This window comes from Corvus hawaiiensis, chromosome 20, assembly GCF_020740725.1.
Source record: "Corvus hawaiiensis isolate bCorHaw1 chromosome 20, bCorHaw1.pri.cur, whole genome shotgun sequence".
Lineage (NCBI taxonomy): Eukaryota > Metazoa > Chordata > Aves > Passeriformes > Corvidae > Corvus > Corvus hawaiiensis.
Genome location: NC_063232.1, coordinates 7,088,332 through 7,110,583, shown reverse-complemented (window position 1 = coordinate 7,110,583; position 22,252 = coordinate 7,088,332). Strand labels below are relative to the sequence as shown.

The 22,252-nt window shown below is 49.8% G+C and overlaps 4 protein-coding genes across 4 annotated transcripts; 3 read left to right on the top strand and 1 right to left on the bottom strand.

The window, feature by feature from the left end:
• Nucleotides 1–52: 52 nt before the first annotated feature.
• Nucleotides 53–1,615, bottom strand: MIS12 (MIS12 kinetochore complex component). Its single transcript, XM_048324975.1, has one exon. It carries the CDS (start codon nucleotides 1,427–1,429, stop codon nucleotides 797–799), a length of 633 nt encoding a protein of 210 aa, XP_048180932.1. The 5' UTR covers nucleotides 1,430–1,615; the 3' UTR covers nucleotides 53–796.
• Nucleotides 1,616–2,000: 385 nt separating this feature from the next.
• DERL2 (derlin 2) lies at nucleotides 2,001–6,303 on the top strand. Its single transcript, XM_048324724.1, has 7 exons — nucleotides 2,001–2,110; nucleotides 2,463–2,528; nucleotides 2,793–2,866; nucleotides 3,296–3,389; nucleotides 3,834–4,029; nucleotides 4,566–4,656; nucleotides 5,406–6,303. The coding sequence occupies exons 1-7, from the start codon at nucleotides 2,018–2,020 to the stop codon at nucleotides 5,509–5,511; spliced, it is 720 nt and encodes a 239-aa protein (XP_048180681.1). The 5' UTR covers nucleotides 2,001–2,017; the 3' UTR covers nucleotides 5,512–6,303.
• A 93-nt stretch (nucleotides 6,304–6,396) lies between these two features.
• Nucleotides 6,397–16,429, top strand: DHX33 (DEAH-box helicase 33). Its single transcript, XM_048324723.1, is given in 13 exon segments — nucleotides 6,397–7,319; nucleotides 7,321–7,615; nucleotides 8,328–8,488; nucleotides 9,646–9,873; nucleotides 10,523–10,693; nucleotides 11,223–11,408; nucleotides 12,103–12,214; nucleotides 12,598–12,757; nucleotides 13,143–13,231; nucleotides 13,521–13,648; nucleotides 14,183–14,386; nucleotides 15,153–15,239; nucleotides 15,914–16,429. Coding segments are annotated over 13 exon segments (2,178 nt in total). The 5' UTR covers nucleotides 6,397–7,271; the 3' UTR covers nucleotides 16,223–16,429.
• A 1,363-nt stretch (nucleotides 16,430–17,792) lies between these two features.
• On the top strand, nucleotides 17,793–22,220 carry LOC125336410 (complement C1q binding protein). The gene is made up of 6 exons (XM_048324896.1): nucleotides 17,793–18,024; nucleotides 18,643–18,793; nucleotides 19,178–19,265; nucleotides 19,887–19,982; nucleotides 20,630–20,752; nucleotides 21,799–22,220. The coding sequence occupies exons 1-6, from the start codon at nucleotides 17,793–17,795 to the stop codon at nucleotides 21,946–21,948; spliced, it is 840 nt and encodes a 279-aa protein (XP_048180853.1). The 3' UTR covers nucleotides 21,949–22,220.
• Nucleotides 22,221–22,252: the final 32 nt, after the last annotated feature.

Here is a 22,252-nt window from a genome sequence, read left to right as displayed (position 1 = left end):
ACTGTTCACATCTTACTCGTCTCAGTTCAGGGAAGAAAGAATTCCAAACTGTGTTTTCTCTTTTCAGTACACTTTTTTTATTACAGTCACCTCTAAATGATTCACAGGGTTAATGACTTCTAAGCTTCTATGCTAGTAAAGTAGAAATTAATATTGACATTTAATGATAGGACTAAACAGGAGATAAAAAACTGCAGTGGAAAGATGCACAGACTCAGGGGTTTTAAATTAAGTACAGATAGAATAAGTTTAATTAAGACACAAGAGCTTATCAGTCTTCATAACATTTTTACAGGAAAATCTGATTAAACATTAATAAAAGGAACTTTGCTATTTAGTAGGAAAAGGATGCTGGGCAACAAAAAACCCCCAAACAAATATATAAAAAGCAACATAAGGTGAAGTAGGGCAAAGTGATGGAATTACTCATTTCCTCCAGTGGCTTCTGCTCTGTGGAGCAGTAGCGCTGTGCTGAGAAACACAAGCAAACTCTTAATGAGGCTTCGTTTTAATAACCCCTAAAAGGGGCAAGTGCTACATTGTGTTCAAAGGTAACATTCAGTAGCCAGGAAGGTACTTTCAAAGCCCGGTTATCCAACCCAAAACTTAGGAAGTTAACAATCTGAGTTACATTTTACAGCCTTTTCTCCCCTTCCTGCCCTAGGGAGGTGCAAACTGGCACAGTTCAACAGTCTTTAGTCCAGATCCAGGCAGGATGAGCGCAGTAAGGGAAAGATAAGCCTCTGTAATTTTAAGCAAGCTCCCTATGAGCTCTGTTGCCTTGTCAGAATTTCCATTACATTAACTGATCATGCCGCTTCATTTTTTTGCTCTTCTCCTCAACCTCCTTCAGCACATCCTGCAGTTTCTTAGAGCTCTGTGTCAGGAGGGCAAAGCTTTCCTTGAAGTTGCCGGCCCCGTGCTCCCTGCAGATGTTCTCAAGCCCATCAAAACACTGCAAAATCTTCTCCAGCTCGGCCTTGACAGCCTTCTGCTCCTCCAGCTCTGCTCGCAGCGCCTGCTCCGCGGCCGCCTCTGCCCGGCACTGCTGCTGCAGCTGCTGCAGCTCATCCTGCAGCGCCTGGAATTCCTCCTTGCTGTAGGGATACTGCTCCTGCACCCTGTCCTCGGGCAGCAGCACGTTCTTAGGGATGTTCAGCACCAGCTGCAGCAGCACTTCTTCCATTTTAGCGAAGAGTTTATCGAAGTGCTCCTTCATGAAGAGCAGGAATTTCTCGGTGCATTTCCGGATCTGGGAAGGGCTGACTTTGCAGCCGGGAATGCCGTCCAGCTTCTTCAGCATCACGCCCTCCACCACCAGCATCATTTCGAAGAGGTAGTCCTGGAAGGCGATGTAGACGCGCAGCATGCACGTCTGGGGCGTGAAGCCGAAGAACTGCGTCTCGTAGGTCATGGGATCCACCGACATGGCGGCGGGGGGGGCCGGCGCGGCCGAGCCGCGAGGGGAAGCCGGGTCTCCCAGGGCTCCCCGGCGCTACCCGAGGCAGCGGGGCCGCTCCTCCCGCTCGGGTTCTGGGCCGAGCACGGGGCCCGGGGCCGCTGCCGAGGACGGGGCCGGAGCCCAGCGCTGCCGCCGCCGCTTTCCCGCCTCGCTCGAGCGCCGCCTCAGGGCAGCCCCGCCCGCAGCCAATCAGCGCCCTCCAGGGCACCTGCACCGCCCAATCACCGAGCGCTCCGTCCCTCGGCGGGCGGGCCAAGCGTCCGGAGAGCGCGGCCGCTCGGCCAATGACAGCACGGAGCGCTGGGAGGGAATGGCAGCGCGGCCAATGGGAGCGCGGAGCGGCGGCAGCGGGCTGCGTACTCGGCCAATGAGAGCGCAGGGCGGAGGGAGGGCGCTGCGGTTCGGCCAATGAGAGCGCAGAGCGGAGGGAGGGCGCTGCGGTTCGGCCAATGAGAGCGCAGGGCGGAGGGAGGGCGCTGCGGTTCGGCCAATGGGAGCTCGGAGTGCCCGGCGGGCGCGGCGGCGGGCGGGCCGGGGCGGGGCGGGGCCGCCAAGATGGCGTACCAGACGTTCCGGCAGGAGTACCTGCAGGTGCCGCCCGTGACCCGGGCCTACACCACCGCCTGCGTCCTCACCACTGCCGCCGTGGTCAGTGCCGCGGGAGGGAGGTCGTGAGGGGAATTGGGAGGGGGTGGGCGCGGGGTAGCCGTGGAAGGGGAGCCCTCAGGCATCGCCCCCGCCCAGAGCCGAGTCTGGAGCCCCGAGGAGCCCCTGAGCGAGGGGATCCCCGAAATAGGCCCCGGGGAGGTGCAAAGTATTTATAAATAACAACAACAACGTGAGAGAGGTGTTGTATCGAGTCTCCCACTTGCCAGAAAACTCACAGTGCTGATTGAGGACTTGCTAGGCTCTTCTTGGCACGCAGGAGTGGGTTGCTGGTTTGGGTGTGTATTTTTTTTCACTTGTATTGATCCTTTCAAAATGTTCTCTTCTTTTTCAGCAATTAGAACTTATCACGCCCTTCCAGCTGTATTTCAACCCTGAGTTAATATTTAAGCACTTTCAAGTAAGTGTGTTTTGAAGCACGGGAGGTTTTAAACTGTGCTGTAGAGTTTGTAAGTGCTTGTCTTCTCAAAACAGTGTACTTTTTGTATTAGAAATACACTTTTTAAAAGCTACTGAAGCCAGAGTGCAGACCACTGTACCTTAAAATAGGTCTTAGTTTCGTTTTCTGTAAATGGGATTTCGGTTTCGCTGTTACATGCTTATCTTTTTAGACAATAAAAATAAGCTGTCATGTTTAAAGTCCTTGTATTTGTCTTATTTCCAGATATGGAGGTTAATCACAAACTACTTATTCTTTGGACCAGTTGGCTTTAATTTTTTATTTAACATGATCTTTTTGTATCCTTCACCAAGTTGTGTTGGTTCCCTCGGTGAGCAGAGCTCCAGAGTGCAGAAGTGTTGCTGTACCTGCACACAGGAAAAGTTGAGTTCCTGGGAATTCAGCAATGCCAACTTCCTTGGTGTCATGAATGGCCTTCAAGGGGGTCTCCTTCTTAAGTGGTGAAGAATTTTGCCAGTTAACTTTTGTGGTGTTAAGAATGTGTACAAGCCTGATCCTTCAGCTTGGTGCTGACCTGGTGCAGGAGAAAATTCCAGGTAGCTTTTTTTGTCTCCTGGGTCGCCCTCTCTGCTGAAGTATCCAGAAAGAGCCAATTGATGCAGTAAAATGATAGAAAACTTTTAAGCTGATGTAGAATTGAATCGTTTTGTGCTTGGATTTGTCTTTAAACTCGTTTGCAATGGAATTTTCCTGACCTGTGGCCTCAGATACCGGTACTGCCGCATGCTCGAGGAAGGCTCTTTCCGGGGTCGGACGGCAGATTTTGTATTTATGTTCCTTTTTGGAGGACTTTTAATGACTGTATCCTTTCTGTTGTAATTCCAAGCTCCTTTAGTAAAGCTAAAGATGTGTGAATGAGAGCAGAAACCGTGTTGCTACTGTTACCTTAACATAGTTTGTTGTGCAAGGAGTACTGATATTTGTTTGAGTGGTTTTGAATACTTTGGTATTATTGCTGGTTTTTCAGGTTGTTTTCTGCTTGATCATGGAAATGAGGTTATCAGGGGACTGCTCAAGTGTGGGATCATGCTCAGGTTGTCTATGAAGAATTAATTTATGCTTTAATGAGATTATTCATGCTGCAGGTACCCTGAATCCTGCTGTAGCTGTTGGATTTGATGGACAGTAGTTTGGTGTACTCGCACCTGGGAAAGTGAAGTTACCAGCTGTGTGGAAAACATGGGATTACAAATTAAGATGTGAAATTCTTGACCTCACAAGTGTTTCCTTAACGACCCATGCCAGCTTTTTGGGCTGTTTGTGAACTTGGTGTTCCTGGGCCAGGCATTCACCATCATGCTGGTGTACATCTGGAGCCGCAGGAATCCCTACGTCCGCATGAACTTCTTCGGTCTCCTCATCTTCCAAGCCCCGTTTCTACCCTGGGTACTGATGGGCTTTTCACTGCTTTTGGGGAACTCCATCATTGTGGATCTCCTGGGTGAGCAATGGCAACAGTCACGAGGATCTGTTCCTCCTCATGTTTTACATGAAACAGAAAATGTGGATAAATCCAAGGGCTAAATACCCTAGTGCTTGGTGTTCTTCTGGTATATTTATACCAGGCTCTTCTGATTTCTAACCATTGTAGCATGTTTTGTGCTGTGATAAGGATGGAAAGAGCTTCTGATGTTTTGGTTTTTTATTGCTTGGAATCAGCCCTGATGCATTGTCTGGCCATAGCATCAGTCTACTGAAATAAAATAGTTTATATTACTATTTTATCAACTCTAATAGAGCCAAAACATCAGTATTTTTAATAATGACAAGGAGTTTTCCCTGTATTAATGTCTTGTAGTGTAAGTTAAGCTTTTTATCTGCTGTTAGCTTTCTTCCTTAGGTTTTGTATTTCTGTATCATATTTTCTGTGAAAGAACCAATGTGTGTTGTTTTCCTGAAAAGTCTAGTGTAAAGCATTTGAGAGCTATAAAGGGGAAGTATTGAAAAATCACCATTTGGCTTTTGTTTCTATACCAGGCATTGCTGTTGGACATATATATTTTTTCTTAGAGGATGTCTTTCCCAATCAGCCTGGTGGTGGGAGGCTCCTGAGAACACCGTCTGTCCTGTGAGTATTGGTGGCTGCTTTGGAAGAGACATGGAGAGAGTGTTTGTTTGGAAAACTCTTTGCAATCCAGTCACATCAGCTTCTGGTGAATTGGGCAGAGACAGAACTGGGGGGAAGTCTGGATTTGCTTTTTCTTTAATTCCTGTTGCCAAACAAGGAGCTGGCATTTGTGTAAGTGGGGACCAACTTAACTGGGAGAAGAGCTAAAGGATTTTACCTTTGCTTTCTCTGATAACACTTGTCAGGCTTTGCTGACAGCTTTTTTTAGTGGCACCAAAGCTGTGTCCCCTGCTGGGTGTGAACAGTGACTGAGGTATAATATGTAAGATATCTAATGGTTTTTTTCTTCTGTAAGTCATCCTCACTTCACAATTTTGGGAAAAAACCCTCAAGTGTTTATAGTATTGAGTGGTGCTGCTCCCACTGAGGTCCGTCGTGTGGAGGCTCTAATCCCCTGTGGTGCTCTCCCAGAACGGTTCTGAGGGATTTTCATAGAGTCACAGACAGTCCTGAAGATGTCTGTCAGAGAATATTTATCTCATAAATAGCAGAAGATGAACCTCATCAGTCTTGATTTGGGATCTCCTTCCTGGTGGTTCCAAACTGGAGAGCAAGACTTGGGCATAAATCCCACTCCCTGGGCGAGGCGTTACTGAGGGAGGACACTGTTCCATGTGCAGCATGTGAGCAGTCTTGATCTTGTTGTGAAACATGTCTTTTAAAGGATGACCATCCTTTGTGTTTTCCAGGAAAGCAATATTTGACACGCCGGAGGATGACCCGAATTACAACCCCTTGCCAGAGGAGCGGCCGGGGGGATTTGCGTGGGGAGAGGGGCAGCGCCTCGGGGGATAATCGGGGCTTGTGCCAAAACCCAGCCACCCCTGGGAGAGACTGGCCTGGATCCAGTCCCACGTGGGGACTCTCCTTCCCCAGCGCAGAGAGGACTCTTTGACAGCTCTATGGTTTGGAATACAAGCACTTTATGACATGGCAGTCTCACCTGAGACACTTCCAGCATCTTTCCCAATCAGGGAATTCATTGTGCTGGACATAATCTAAATCCAGTGGAGCCAAAAATTTAAAACTGGAAACCATTTCCTGTTAACTTCAGTTAACAAGGCCACACTTGTTTAAAGTGGTTTCTAAAGCATTTTTTTCAAGTTATTTGATACATGAAACTCTATGGGAAACTTTACAGGGGACAAACCCAACTTTTTGGGGTTTAACTCATTTTGTTATTCTTGGATAAAACAACTACAAGGTGATTGAAAGGCCAAGTCACTATTTCAATGGCAAAAGGTTTCTTGATCTGAGGTGCTGCTGTCTCCAGTCGTCTTTGAATTGCAAGGAATACAACATGTAGCATAATGCAGCTTTTCATTTTGCCAGTCGGGTTTGTGGTTTTGGGAATGTTCTGCAGGCCAAAGCTGCGTTTTGGTGGTTTTTTTCCCCCAAGGACTGTGTGTTCAGGTGCCCAGTTTTGAGACTGGTGGTTAAACAGGTGTGCCTGCAAAATCCACCCACCCCCACGTGCCCTCTGCTGTTACTGAATGACCTGCAGCACTAGGGAAGGAAACTTGTCTGGAGTCAGGACTCAAATGATGATGAGTTGAATAAAATGTCTTGTGGATCCTTTTTGGTTAATCCTCTGTATGATCCTGTAGTCTTGAGGCAGCAGGTGAAAAAGCAGAGGCTGGAAAAAGCAAGTCCTTGAAAAGACAGGGATAACTGAAGCTTTTTTCACAAGTGTTTCCGAACTGCAGGACGCAGGATTGTCTGCTCAGGATGTGAAATCCGTGGTCTGTGGATGACATTTGTTGTGGGAGGGCTGTGTCCAGCACAGGCCAGTGACGCTGAGTGGGACTTAGCTTAAAGCTACATTGATTATAAATGTCTCTGAGGGGCCACAGAGGAGTTTGGAGCTCAGTTCAGCTCATCGTGGTCAGTTGTTCTTAAATTGCCATAGAAAGTACTGGGTCGGTTTTTATTGATTATATCATAATAGATAAAGAGAGTTAAAGGTGCATCTTCATTCGAAATTTTAGAGAATGGCCTCACCCGTGACACATGAATATCTCGTTTCAGATTTTGTTTTTAAAAACTGGCTACATGTTTTAGTTTTTTTAATTTATAGTCCAGGAGAGGAATATGTGGGGAAATCAGGGGAAATGCTTTGTCCACAAGCAGTGTGTTAGATTCTGATAAACAAAATGTGTGAGGTAATTTGTATCTGGATTTTTATCTGTTAAAGGTTATAAAAACTTATGGGAGCTTTGGGGGTTTTACAGGTTTTTTGGTCTGTTTTTGAGGGAGGTTTTGATTGTTCCTAGAGCAGGCTTTTAGTGCTCCTAGAGAGCAAGAATGAAAGCGTTTTGGACAATGTTGCTTCAGCATAGGTTATGAGGCAGGAATTAGATCAAAACCTTATTTTTGAGGGTTCTTTTAGTTCAGTGTTTGAGAACCCTTCCGTAGCTTGTTATTGGGACAAGTCATGAAGGGGAACATGTCCCAGCCCTGCCTGCAGCCGGCTCTCTGCCCTCCTTGGCTGCATTTCGCTGCCGTTTGGGGTCCGGGATTTTTCCGAGGGGTGCCCGGAACCGGGAGCAGTGGAAATGGCGCTGGGGTCGGGACTACAACTCCCAGGATGCTCCGCGCAGCGGGCGCGCAGTGCCGTCATCACTGCACCGGGGAGCCCGTGGAGCGTGGCCCCGACGGGCCGGGCCGGGCCGGGAGCGGACGGAGCCCCGGGACAGCACCCGCGGGACCGGACAGCGACGGGCGATGGCTCAGGACAGCGAGGGGCCTCCGGCCAAGCGGTTCAAGGCGGCGCCCCCCGGCACGCAGCCCCAGAGCGCCGCGCCGCCCGCACACGTGCAGCGCCGCTCGCTGCCCATCGCCGGGGCCCGCGGGCCGCTGCTGGCCCGGCTCCGCCGCCTCGACAGCGCCGTCCTCATCGGTGAGTGCCGCGCCGGGCCGCGTCCCACCGAGCGGCGTGGGCTGGGGAAAGCTGCCCAGAAACGGTCCGGGTGTAAATCTGAAATGTGGTGAACCAGGAATGTAGTGATTCCTGTGCTTTGGCTGGTTAAGGCAGCTGGGGACTTCGTTTTTATGGAGCGGGCGGAAGTTATTTCCCTCTCCTTTCGGTATCTGCCTGGAGTTTAGTCACAGCCAGATGGCAAAACTCTTCTCTTCAGAAGAGTCTCCTCAGTTACATTTTCAGGGTTTTTCACAGATTTTTTTGTGCTTTCTGTGAGTCCAAACTAATAACCTTTTTGTCAGACTTCCAGCAGCTGAAGACATACAACTTTCCACCTGGTAGTCTAAAGACTTAGCATTTATTGGAATTAAATTAAAAAATGCTTTGTATCTCACTCCTATTAATGCCACACCACAGACACTTCACCTCCAGAGAGGCTGGAATATGTTTCTAAACCAGAGTGTGGCTGGAGAGCACCTGGGCAGAGGGAGCTCTGCAGAGGAGTGGCCCAGCAGCAAGAGGAGAGCACTGGGTTTTGTCTCTGACCTGCCACTGCTTTGTAGTGGGAATTTTTCTCCCTGTCTTCAGCATCCCCATCCTGAAATAAGGCTAAAAGTTAACATAAAAAACCGAGTTTGTCAATGCTATAAAAGGTGGAGGGGAAAAACCCTATTCCCTTGATGTTCCTTAGGAGAAACGGGCTCGGGGAAGACCACTCAGCTCCCTCAGTACCTGTACGAAGCAGGAATTGGCCACCCTGGTGTCATCGCTGTGACCCAGCCCCGCAGGGTGGCAGCTGTCACCCTGGCTGCCAGAGTCGCTGAGGAGAAGAGGACGGAGCTGGGGAGGCTGGTAAGTTGATGTACACATGAATTCTGGTTTCGTGCTGCAGTGGGGATGGGACCCTATCAGGCTTTAATGGGTAGGATAATAACCAGCCTCAGCGATGATAGTTTTAATTTCATAATTAGTTTTGGGTGCCACAGTATAACAGGGATGTAAAGCTGTTAGAGAGTGCTCAAAGGAGTGACACAAAGATGGTGAATGGTCAGGAGGGACCACATAATAGGAATGGCTGGAGAAGTGGAGAATTTGGCCAAACCTCACCAGGGTCTGCAGCTTCCTCCTGAGGGGCAGTTCCAATTTCTGCTCTCTTGTGACCAGGGACAGGACCTGAGGGAATGGCTGGAGTCCCCTGTGTCAGGGGAGGTCTAGGTTGGATATCAGGGAAAGGTTCTTCCCCCAGAGGGTGCTGTGGCACTGCCCAGGCTCCCCAGGGAATGGGCACTGCCCGGGGCTGCCAGAGCTCCAGGAGCGTTTGGACAGCGCTGCCAGGCACAGGGTGGGATTGTTGGGGTGTCTGTGCAGGGCCAGGGATTGGGACTTAGTGATCCCTGTGGGTTCCTTCGAGCTCAGGATATTCTGTGATTCTGTAATTAAATGAATGGAGAAAAATGGCTCTTTACCTGCCTCGTGACAGGGTGGGCATGGTCTGTCCCTGTGGTATTGTACTTCTTGATTATTATCTGGGTTCTTCCATTAGAAAAAATACTGATTCATGAATCAAACTAAAAAATATTGTGTTCTCTTCCATTGCTCCTTATATCAGAAGTCACTGTGAAGGAGAGCAGAGTGCTGAATCTCTGCAGGTCTGTGCGAGAAAAGCAGAGGAGAAAGGCTTCCCCTGCGTAAAATCTTTGGGGAGCCTGGAATCATTTCTAGCAGAGGGAGGAAGGAAAGGAAACTTGGGGGGCATTTGTGATGAACTTCTAGTTAGGAAGAAGCCAACTAGAGATGTTGAGAGTATCCTCTGGGTGGCTGGTTAAATTTGGAAGGTGACCTGCTCACAGACAGCAATAAACTGCTCTGCTTTCCAGAGCTTCCCTGCACTTCTGCTTGGCTCTGTCCGATGCAGTGACCAGGGGCTTTGTAGTCCTTTCTTGTGGCACGATGGCAGTGAGGAATGCCAGTGTTTGTGGCCCATAATCCCTGTGTGATCCCTTCCCCAGGTTGGCTACACAGTGCGCTTCGATGATTGTTCGTGTGCCGAGACCAGGATCCGGTTCCTGACAGACGGGATGCTGCTGCGCGAGGCCATCGGGGACCCTCTGCTGCACAAGTACAGCGTGGTCATCCTGGACGAGGCCCACGAGAGGACCATCCACACTGATGTGCTCTTCGGAGTGGTCAAAGCTGCCCAAAAGAAGCGAAAGGAACGAGGCCTGCGGCCACTGAAAGTGTGTTCATCCGGGATGGCAGCGAAGGGCGGGGTGGGGCTGGGCTCTGAGCATCTCCTGGGGCCTTCCAAAGTGTTTGGAATTTTCAGCCTTGACCATTTTTCTGTTCCTAAAAAGTCTCTTTAAACTGAATAGTTAAGGGTGTCTGCCCAACTTGTGATGTGGGGGCCTGATACGACACCTCCAAACAAGGTATCTGTTACCTCCTTGATACCTTTTTTCCATAAAAGCCCCTTGGGTGTGAGCTCTAGACTAGACAGAGTGCTGGGGAGGTTTTGGCACTGCTGCTGAGAGCACTCTGGGTGCAGGAGCTGTGGCTGGTGGGACAGCTGTGGGACATGCTCATTCCCAGGAAGGGCACATGGAATGGGTGGACATGTCAGGAATTTGTGTGAAAGCACGTTGGCTTTGCTGGAGGGGCCTGGCAGGGTCCTTGCATGGTCTCATTCCACACCACCAACACTTTCTGCTTGTATTAAAAAGCTGATGGCTTTAACGAGGGGAAATCACTCTCTTCTGTCCCAAACTCTGTGAGCTGTTCTGAGCATGATTCTCAGGATCCAGAAGCTGACTTTTGGCTGGTCCTGACTTGTCAGTGTCCAGCTGGACGGAAGCTGCAGTGCTGACCCATCCTGTGCTCCCATTGAAGGTGATCATCATGTCAGCCACGATGGATGTTGACCTGTTCTCCCAGTATTTCAGTGGAGCTCCTGTCATCTATCTGGAAGGCCGGCAGCATCCCATTGAGATCTTCTACACCAAGGAGCGGCAGAGCGACTACCTGCAGGCAGCACTGGTGTCCATCTTCCAAATCCACCAGGTATGGGGGTCCGGCCAGGCTTGTGTCCCTCTGGGGCCAGGGATTGGTGTTTTGTGCCTGGATGTTTGGCTGTCAAACACCAGGATTGTTGTCTTATTTCATTAAACTGCATTTAGTGCTTTGAAGTTGCTGCTGCTGTTGGGATTTGGGTCCTGTACTCAGGCTGGAGCTGAAAGGAGGCTGCTAAGCAAAGCTCTGTAATGTCAACTCATGCTTAAAACCTGAATGTTCCCCTCACCTGAGTTCTCTGTGCCTGGGTGCTTGCTGGCTCTCTCTGCCTGTCCTGGACAGTTACTTGAGGACACAGCAATTCCTCCATTCTTTTAACACTCGATCTCTCAAAATGTGATTTACTGTTTGCTTCTGGTGAATCCAGTGGGAATTCTGGCTGTTGCATACCTTGCACGACATGTGTGTCTTTTCTTCTTTGCCTGCTTCACTGACTTGCTGCCAGGGCCACATCTCATTACCATCTCAGTTCTCCTTTCCTATCCAAACCCTCCTAACCTGCTTTTTCCTCTGGCTCCAGGAAGCTCCTGCATGCCAGGACATCCTGGTGTTCCTGACTGGTCAGGAAGAAATTGAAGCAATGACCAAAACCTGTCGAGACGTTGCCCAGCATCTGCCTGAGGGTTGCCCACGGATGACAGTGCTGCCCCTTTATGCTTCTCTGCCCCACTCCCAACAGCTCCGTGCCTTCAAACCTACCCCTGAGGTGAGGGGATGGGATGGGTGAGCAGGAGCAGTTTGTTTGCTTCCATGAATCTTTGGAATGTGGAATTTAGGGGGCTAAAGCAGCCTGTACTGATAGTCAGCAATAGTCTCCGTTGGCTTTAGGCTGAGTGGTTCCAGTGTGATATAAGACACTGCAACTGTGGTGGTTTTAACAGATGGATGCAGTAAGTCGCGTGGGATCATAAAAAGAAGGAAGGATTAGAGGGAGTGAAAAGGGCACAGGAATTGAAATTTCCCCCATTTCATAGGAATTTTTTGTCCATGTCACAAAAAAGCTACAGCAGCTAATGGAGGAAATACTAAGAAAGTTGAAACCCTGGGAATGTTTGTCATGGTCATAAGAAAAAGAATTTATGCTGCCTCAGGCTCTTTCGTACCTACTCAGCAGATAAATAAGAACTCAAATGTTGTGCCAGAAATGAAACCAAAATTGTTGAAAGATATTTTGAGAACAGCTGGTCTGGTGGTGTATTTTGTTGCAACTGCAGGCACGTTTTAGAAGCTGATTAGAAACTGGAGATTGCCTTAGTTTCTGAGAGCTGGCATAGGAAGCACAGTGTGTGCTCATGATGTGGGGCAGGGCTTGGCCCACTCTGGCCAAAAGCAGCAGAATTTCTGTGTTGCAGCTGCTCTGGGGCGACCTTGGCCTGGGTTTGATTTGTCCTTCCTCCCAGGGCTGTCGCAAAGTGATCCTCTCCACCAACATCGCAGAAACCTCCATCACCATTGCGGGGATAAAATTTGTTGTGGACACAGGCATGGTCAAAGCCAAGAAGTACAGCCCTGGTGAGGAATTCTGAGGAGGAACAGGGCCAAGACTGGGTTGGGTTTGTAAAAGTTACTGGAGGCCATAAGCCCCACTGAATGAGGATTTCAGACACCCTCTGTGCTGTTTAAATTAATGTCCCAGGTTTTGGGTGTGGGGTTTGGTGGTGCTTTTATGGGTTTTTTTGAGTATCAGCCATGAGGGGGTAAAAATCTGTCCAATGTGAATCTTCTCTTCATGGGCACAGCATGGATAGTTCGCTGTGCTTCAGGGTGCTGAACCAAGTGAGCTCTGAGCCGTATTTGAATGGCAAACTCTGGGAATTCTTACTGTTAATGCTCCGTGTTTTCCAAAGCTGTGCCTGACACAGGCACTGACTGAGGTGATGCTTTTCCATGCCCAGACACTGGTCTGGAAGTGCTGGCAGTGCAGCAGGTGTCCAAGGCCCAGGCTTGGCAGCGCACGGGGAGAGCAGGGAGACAGGAGAGCGGGATCTGCTACCGGCTCTACACCGAGGAGGACTTCGAGAAATTCGATGAAATGACAACACCTGAGATACAGAGGTGAGGACAGAAGCTTCACACTCCTTGCCACACCCCTTGTACAGCTGGAGCTGTGGGAAGAACTGAGCAGCAGAACTGGATCTAGGGGCTGACGGGGTGACTTAAGAAAAATGGAAGTGCGGGGACTAAACAGAAAAACTGGGAAACCTTTGCTCAGGGTGGACAGTTGGGCACTGAGTCTCTAAACACATAAGGCAATAGTTCTCCTGACTGTCCTCCAAATCTTGGACTTGCCTCTTCCTGGTTTAAGTAAGGCTTCACCAGCAGCATCAGGCCAGTCTCTGTCAAGCTGCAGCACAGCTCTGAGTCTCTATCTCAGCTTCTATGAAAAAGAGAATAAAATAGAAGAAGAGAGCTAGGTCAGTTGTTTTTTCTGCCTACACAGGTGTAACCTGGCCAGTGTGGTGCTTCAGCTCCTGGCCCTGAAAATTCCCAACGTGCTCACCTTTGACTTCATGTCCAAACCATCTCCTGGTAAGTGGCTACAAAGGCAGCCTTGGGGAAAAAGAGCTGGGAGCAGTCTTGAGTCATAAAGCACATGAAGGTGTGCCCTGATTGCCAAGGGAAGCTGGAATAAATTGGGAAAGGCGCTTGTTCTCCTGGATAGAGGAGGATAAACCACATTTTGGGACCCTGATTTCTCTAAATGGAAAGTGTTTGTCCCTCTGGCCAGGGGAGGGAGGCAGTGATGGAACCAGCTGATCCTTCACATCCCTCAGTGGGAGGCAGAAGGCCTCACAGCCCAATGTCCTTGTTTTGGCAGATGCTATTCAAGCAGCAATTGACCAGCTGGACCTGCTGGGAGCTGTGACACAAAAGGAAGGTCAGCTTGTCCTGACCCCCCTGGGAAAGAAAATGGCAGCCTTTCCACTGGATCCAAAATTCTCCAAGGTAAAAACTGCAGAAAATTTAACTTTTTTTAATCTCATGTACTCACCTCTGTAGCATTGGTGTTTCTCTTTGAAAGTCCTTAAACAAGGTGTGAAATTTGGGGTGTTTGCAGCTGTACTGGTACATTTGCTGTACATTAATGTACATAATTTACTGCCCTTGTGCTGGATTGCTTGACATTTGTTGTTTAATTCAGGAAAGTTTTTTAAAAGACAGTTTATTTCCTCTGGCACCTCTGAAGGTGAACAAGGCAAATTTCCTTGCAATTTTCAGGATGGTTTAGCAGGTCCATGATGTCTTTGTTGCTGTAGTTGGTGTCAGTCACTGTGTTCGTACTGGTTATGCACTGGTCAGTCCCAGGAGCTGCTGTTAAAGGTGCTTGGTGAGCCCAGTGGAGGATTCACAGCTGTTCCTAGGCCCAGATGTTTGTGAGATTGTCCTAAGCAATGTTTGGTCAAGTTCCTGGGCTGCCAGGGAGCAGAAAGATGAAGTGGATTTGGTGGACCAAAGATGAGTTTTGTTGTGTCTGTGCAGGCCATCCTCGTGTCCCCCAGGTTCCACTGTGCAGAGGAGATCCTGACCATCGTGTCCCTGTTATCAGTGGACAGTGTCCTGCACAACCCCCCTGCCCAGCGGGATGAGGTGCAGGCTGTCAGGAAGAAATTCATCTCCAGTGAGGGGGATCATCTGACCCTGCTCAACGTGTACAGGGCCTACAAGAACGTCAACGGGCACAAGGTGGGATGATCTGAGGGTGCCACGGCTGTCTGAGCTCATGAGGTGAGGAGTTTTTTAGCAGAGAGCAGAGCGACACCTGCATCTTCCGTGGCTGGTGCCACAGGCGTCCTCCAGCACAGGGAGAAAGGAGGACTCATCCTCTGCAACTGGGGAATGGAAGGAAGTTCAGGTAACAAAGGTTCCTACAGAAAGCTCTAGCAAAGCTGGTCATCAAAACTCTGTGGGGCCCGTTCTGTAGTCACAGCCAGGTCTCTTCCTTCCCTGGTTCCAGCTGGAAACAGGAGGGGAGTGGGAGAGTGTTGAGACTTGATGGTAAATACCTGGACATGCTCTGTGACAGGATTCATTGGAAAAACACTGAACATATGTAAAAGCAGATTTGGATTTATCCTACCCTGTGAACCCCTCAGATAGATTTGTGGATCTGTGGAGTCATGTACCCCATTCCTTGCAGCACCTGTCATTCTTACCTGATTTGCTTTCACCACCTGTGGGATAGCAAATGCTGTTCTGCAGCACATGGTGGCCTTGCAGAATAACTCTGAGGGGGGAAAAGAACCACCACATGTTGTTTCTTAGCACTGGGGGGGGGAAGCTAGTCATAAGTTATGAGTAAAGAGGGATAGAAATATGACCAGGAAAGGGGTCAGCACCTTTTCTCTGAGGCAGGTAGTAAGGGGGATTCTGCTTTTCATGGTATCCAAAGGCTGTCATGCTCCTGGGGTGAAGAAATATCCCCTTCCAACTACTGGTGTCTCTGCTGCAGGGATGGTGCAGAGAGAACTTTATCAACGGCAGGAACATGAAGCTGATGGCAGAAGTCAGAGCTCAGCTCAGGGACATTTGTGTAAAGGTAACTTGCTGCCATATTCTATTTCTCTGTTTCACCTGTTGGTATTTTCCTATTTGTCCCCCAAACTGATGTTACTGTGCGCCAAGTCCTGGGAGTGAGAAAATGTGGGGTTGTTTTCAGTTTCCTATAAATACCTGGGTAAAATTCCTGACTGTGCAGTTACATCCCAAAATCTGAAAGCTGCAGGGCTTAGTGGGTCAAGGAGAAATGGGAACCTCTGAGAAGGCTTCTCAGGGAGGGGACAGGTTTTGCCAAGGGTTTCTCCTGCTCTAGTGCAGGTGGGACTGTGCTGTGTGTGCCACAGAGTGCTGTCAGCCTCGGCAACCTGTGCTGGCTGGCTTCTTCATGGAGTCAGGCATTCAGTGTGGCAGCAGCTTCCCCTCAGCGCTGTTCCTGCTGGGCACAGCTTAGGAGCTGCTGCTGAACCCCTGGCAGTCTGGGGTATCATTTGTGAATGCTGGTTGGCCTAAAACTCATTTCCAGAAGGAGAGTGACCATCCCTTTTATTGGCTCTTAGTCTGGGTCAGCCTAGCATCCACTCGAGCTGAATTCCCAGTGAGCCCCAGGCATTCTGACACAGGAAAATCCCCCAGGATTCCTGAAGAGAGCCCACTGAAACAGGGCTGTCCCCCCCCAGGGTGCAGATTGTGCTTGCTCACTCCCGTGTCTCCCAGGTGTCGATGCCGCTCGAGTCCTCGCGCGGGGACACCGCGAGCGTCCGGCGCTGCCTGGCTCACAGCCTGTTCATGAACGCGGCCGAGCTGCGGCCCGACGGCTCCTACGGCACCGTGGACTCGCACCAGGTGGTGGCCATCCACCCGTCCTCGGTGCTGTTCCAGTGCAAGCCGGCCTGCGTGGTGTACAACGGGCTGCTGCGCACCAACAAGTGCTACATGCGCGACCTGTGCGTGGTGGACGCAGAGTGGCTGCATGAGGCCGCGCCCGACTACTTCCGCAGGAAGCTCCGGACGGCCAAGAGCTGACCCGTGGATGTTGGACCAGCTGGCTCAGGGGGTTCAGCTTCACCTTAAAAGACTTATTTTTTAAAGGTTTTTATAATGAATGTATGTATAACCACATTTTATATAGGCAGGGTAGTTTACGTGTGCTTAAGGAAGGGGATGGGTATTTATTGAGATTGGATTTGTATGTTTTCTTCCAGAATAAAGAAGTGATGGTGAAAATCCAAATTTTGCGTGTTGTTTTGTGAGGTACAGAACAAATAATCATGGGACTGGTGTTTTCAGTTCTCATGGAAGTGTGTTTGTTGTCAGGAGTCTGGGTTTAAAGATCTGTGTAGGTGGCACGGTGAATCTGTGCTTCTTGTGCAGAGTGGACTCTGCCATTTACATGTGCAGTGCTCAGACACCTGCGTGGAGTTGGGAGTTAGAATTCCGGTCCTTTGATGGGGTGGTATCAATCTAATGGGGTGCTGTGGATGCTCTCCTTGTCCAGCCTGGCAGTGAGCAGCAAATGGGCCTTCTGTGCTTCTCAATACTGGGCACTAGTGCCAGCTTTTGGACAAAGGGAAGGGTTGCTGCCAGGAAACATTGCCTTAGTCAGTCTTTTCTCTAAAATACCCAGTGCTCAAGGAGCAAAAAAAAAAAAAACCCAAACATTCATTTTTTCTTTTTCTGAGACCGCCACGCTCTGGCCTGAACACTGGCAGTCCTAAGTGATGAGCGGGAAAGACTCCACTACTACTTATTCCGGTGAAGTAGTATGTTTATTCCAGCGCTGGGATGCATGGGGGATAATTCCTCCAAAGTCATGCGTGCCGATAGCTGCATTCAGCCTGGTATTTATCGGGTTACAAGTTCCATATTCACTGAGTTTCTCAACACATCTATACATATTCATTACCTAGCCGCCCTAGCCTCGCCTCGTATTACAATGAGCCCAAAAGTCATTTACATCCACGTTGCGCTTGTGCAGTGTCGTCTGGTGGTCGTGGGCAGGGGTCTCCGAGATGAAATAAGAGTCTTCCTCAGATGAAGTAAAGGGTCTTCCTTTTCACCTTTCTTCCCTGTGCATGCTCTTTATGTCCCTGGCCCACGTCCAAACTTCCAAGACTGGTTTGAGTTAGCTTTAGGTTAAAAACAGGATCTTTGGTCAAGATTCCTTCCCTTTATCAATAGTCTCGTATCTTCTCATCCTGCTTTGGTAGGCACCATAAGTGTTAGGCAAGCGGTATGCATTGCTCCTAACAAACCGATTCTTAGTAAATCATTTAATCTCTGCTTCCCCATCCCCCCGATTCATAATTAGGAGTGGGATGATGTCTGGGATAAAACCTGTGCCTCTCTCCCACATTCCTAAAGCTCCCTTTCTGCCTTCACCCGCGAAGAGGCCGGTACTGGTGCTCTGTCCATGCCATCCCTGCCCATTCCAGAGTCAGGAATCCGAGGAACCAGGCACCCCGTTGACACTCTCCGTCCTGCCGGGGCCGGGACTCGAACCCGCGGCCGCGGGGCTCGCGCGGGGCCCGCCGGGGCCGGAAGCGGAGCGCGGTTCCGGGGCGGGCAGTGCTCGCCCGCCGCCGCGTCCCGCACGATGCTCCTCGCCCGCTCCCTGCGCTCCGCCGCCGCCGCCGCGCTGCGCCCTCCGCGCCGCCCGCTCAGCTCCGCGTCCCCCCGCGCCCTCCTGCCGGCCCCCGCCGCCGCGCCGGCCCTGGCGCGCTCGCTGTGGCAGCTGGGCGGCGGCGCGGGGCGGACGGCGCTGCTGCGGCCGCGGCGGGGCTCGGCCGGCCGCGTGTCGTGCGGGTGCGGCGGTCTGCACACCGAGGGTGAGCGGGGACCTGCGGGGAAGGAGCGGGGAGAGGGGACGGAGCGGGGCCGCCCTTGAGAGGGCGCGGGGCGGGCACGGGCGCTGCACCCCCCTCCGCCCTGGGAAGCACGTGGGGCGGGGGGCTTTCCCTACTCCCCTCTCTTTCCCTAACCCTCTCTTTCCCTAAGACAACTCCACCTTTCCCTAATCCCCGTTTTCCCTATACCACCTATTTCCCTAAATTCCGTCATCCCCTAAGCCCCTTTTCCTCTACACTCCCTTCTCTACCCCCTTTTTCACAACTCCCTTTTCCCCAAACCCCCTTTCCCTAACCCCCTTTTTTTCAAACCACCGTTTTCCCGAACCACCTTTTCCTACCCCTCCTTCCTTTAACCCCACCCCCCCTTTCCTTAACCCTCCGTTTTCTTACCTCACCTTTTCTTACTCTCCTCTTTTCTTACCCCCCTTTCCCTAACTATCCTTTTGTTGTTTTCCAACCCTCCTTTCACCAAGACCCCTTTCCCTCCCCCCACCCCTTTCCCTGAACTTACCCCCCTTTCCTTACCTCCCCCTTTCCTTGATTCCTCCCCTCTCCCTCACCCTCCCCTTCCCTAACCCTGTTTTCTTTCCTTGCCAGGAGACAAAGCCTTTGCGCAGTTCCTGACAGATGAGATCAAGGAGGAGAAGAAGATCCAGAAGCACAAGTCCCTGCCCAAGGTGTCCGGGGGGTGGGAGCTGGAGGTCCATGGCACGGAGGCCAAGCTGGTGCGGAAGATCGCGGGGGAGAAGTAAGTGGGGTCTGGGAAGGGTCCCCAGCACCCGAGGGTGGGTGGGTCTCAGTGACCAGGCTTCTCCATGTGCTCATGTCCCAAACAACACGGGGCAGAGGCTCTTTATTTTACCACTTTGGGCCAAAGGCACTTTTTTCACTGCAGTTTGTTACTGTGTGTTGTGTTACAAAGTTTCACATGGTCTTCCTGCTTTAAAAATAACAGTTCAGTAAAAATTGAAGAAGTGAGAGAACTTGGAGGGAGCAGCTTCTCTCAGGTGTGTCTTTAACTGCAGCACCTGGTTTTGTTCACACTGTGAATTCTGAATGAGGGCTTAAAAGACGCATTTTGATGGGCATTTTTTGGCTGTGTTCAAACGAATTGTTTCTGTTTCTTCTGCAGGATAACGGTAACATTCAACATCAATAACAGCATTCCACCCTCGGCTGAAGAAGACACGCAGGAACAGCAGAAGCCTGATGAGCAGGAGGTAACTTAGCCTTGATGTGCGTTAATGTTGGTGACACAGAGGGAAGCTGGAATCTTGCCTTAGGGAAGCTGGAGCCTTGCTCTCAAGCGTTGGGGCTTTTTCTCACCTTTACTTGATATTTGGGAGCATTAAGTCACAAAATGCAGTTTTTCCAGGGCTGCCTGTCCCCTGGGTGTGACCTTCCTCTCTGCTGCAGAAAGGCAGAGCAGGGTGGGAGGGGTCTATGAGGAGAAATTAGAGGAATTCTGAGACTTTCTAGCACTTTCTAGTACCAAAAGGGGCTACAGGAGACTGGGAGAGGGAAACTTTGGACAAGGGAATGGAGTGACAGGTTAAGCGGGGATGGCTTTTAACTGACAGGGAGTGGGGCTGGATTGGATACTGGGAGAGATTGTTCCCTGTGAGGGTGGGGAGGCCCTGGCACAGGGTACCCAGAGCAGCTGTGGCTGCCCCATCTCTGGAAGTGTCCAAGACCAGGTTGGACGGGGCTTGGAGCAATCTGGGATAGAGGAAGGTGTCAGGGAATACCCAGTGCTGGATGGGCTGTGTTGCTGGGCTGTGCTGTGATTGCTTTGGCTGCTGTTCAGATTCCAGTGCTGATGCAACTGTTCTCTTATTTAGCCTGAACTTACATCAACTCCAAACTTTGTTGTGGAAGTAATAAAAGATGATACAAAACAGACCCTTGTGCTTGACTGCCATTACCCTGAAGATGAGGTGAGTATCACTGTGCCCCTGTTGGATTTAACTGCTCTTTGTAATCTCTTGCTTTTCTGAATCTGCACAATATCCAGTCTCCTCTTATTTCCTTCTTTTTCTTAATCACAAAAAAAAGGCTTTATGTTCGCAAGAACAGTGGGGAGGAAATGTTCCATGGCATTCCTCACATCCTGCCCTGGAATTTCTGATCAGCTGCTTATTGGGCTGTTTATAGAATTACAGTAGAGAAGTAGGGATTAAAAAAAGGAGGGGAGAAAATAAAATTGAGAGCTTTTGCTCACACTGAGTATTTGTGGTTTATTCTGTAAATGTTAAGAGATGTTTAACAGCCACTCCTGGCTGACAACAGTGAGGCAGACATGGGAAGACATATTTAGAAACACAGAGAAGAGGTTTTTTATATATTTGTAAAATTCAGGCTGCTGATTTACATCAGGTGCCTTCTGGCAGCACAACCCTAGAGGATTTCCTGTGTTCTGCGCATGTCTGTACTTGTCCTCACAGGCACGTGTTGAGAGGGGAGAGGCACAGCTTGTCTGGCCTCGGGGCTTTTCCTGAGGTATTCCCAGCCTGGGGATGAGCTGGCTGAGTCTGCCCACTAATTGGAGCTAACTGCATGTCTTGCATCTGTTTTCCTGTCTCAGATTGGACATGAAGGAGAGGAAGAAAGTGATATTTTCACAATTCGGGAGGTCAGCTTCCAGCCCACAGGAGAAGCTGACTGGAAGGACACCAACTACACCCTCAACACGGATTCCCTTGACTGGGTAGGTGCTGCTAAAAGCCACAGACAGCTCAGCTCACCTCACCTGGCTGTCCCTCTGCTCCTGGCTTGGGAATTAGACCTGTCTGGATGTCTGAGACAGCGCTTGCCCCTGCTCTGCCTCTGAGCTGGTGGTTCTGCTGCAGACCGAGGCTGTTTCCTGGTCCCAGGGTCGTGCAGTGTTGGTGGCATCACCAGGAATCAGGACAGACAGGTGGAACTTCTTCCTTTCCAGGTTTTGCAGGCTGATTTCCCAGCGGGGAATCGCACTCTGGAGATGCTTTGACACTTGTTAACCATCTTTTGATCTGTGTGTTTAACAATGTAGCTTATCAGATACCATGTGTAGATAAAGGCATCTGAGTGTGGTAGCTGATAAAATACATTGTGTCCTGATTTTCCAGGTCTGTTACAGTTGTAACACTAAAAATAGGCACAAGAATCCGTGTTCTTCTCTTGTATTTTCAATGCCAGGCTTTCAGAAGCTTCAGTTTTTAGTTTGAGGCTGTCATATGTTTAAAACTGAATGTAGGAGTAAGTCCTAGAGTGTATCCCCTTGAGAAGCATTCATGTTAAAATTGCTCAGTGTGCTGCAGAACATGCTACACTGATTATTCTTTTTTTCCTCTCTCTGTCCTAAGACAGGGAATTAATTAAAAATGTGTATGAAAAGGAAAAAGCAAAGTTTGTGACTGTAACAGATTTAAGCCTTTCTAACAAACCTGTACATCAGATACCTTTCCAAAGTGTTTAACAGTTCACCCCTGGGTAGAGGGGATGGGCAGAGCTTGGCCTGTGTCATCCTTGACAGACTTCCCCTGGGGACTCCCACAGTCTGGGGATCATCTCCAGGGTGCAGCTCGTTTGTAGTGTTGGGTTTGGGTTTTTATGACCTGTTCCATGGTCCTTTCCATTCCAATGTTTCACCCAAGGTCAGGCCTGCCCGCCTGTGGGAGCTGGGCCTGATTTTCCTGTGAGGAAGTGCCAGTTGCCAGGGGCCATTTTATCCAGGTGTGTTCCACTAAGAAAGTTTTCTGTTCCTTGCTCCAGGCTCTCTACGATCACTTGATGGATTTCCTGGCTGACCGAGGAGTGGACAACACCTTTGCTGATGAGTTAATAGAGCTCAGCACTGCCCTGGAGCACCAGGAGTACATTAAATTCCTTGAAGACCTTAAAAGCTTTGTCAAATGTCAGTAGGTCAGGCTAGGAAACTTAGCTTCAAGTGTGGGTATTCCACAGTGCTGCTTCATCCAGCAATACCCAAATATATCTTCACAGTGGATACAGGGAATAAGTAACTTGGAAGGTGGAGAATGGGAGAATGAGGATTCTCACTTGGATTTGGGATGTGTAGTGATGGCGCAGCCCCAATCAAGTTCTCTGATGCTATGAGCCAGAATTGCCTTGCCCTGCATGGGAGGTTTTGTACAATTAAGAATGAATGTGGAGAATAAAAACTGTTCAACATATCACTGAAAAGGGTGTTTTCTCTTCTTCCTGC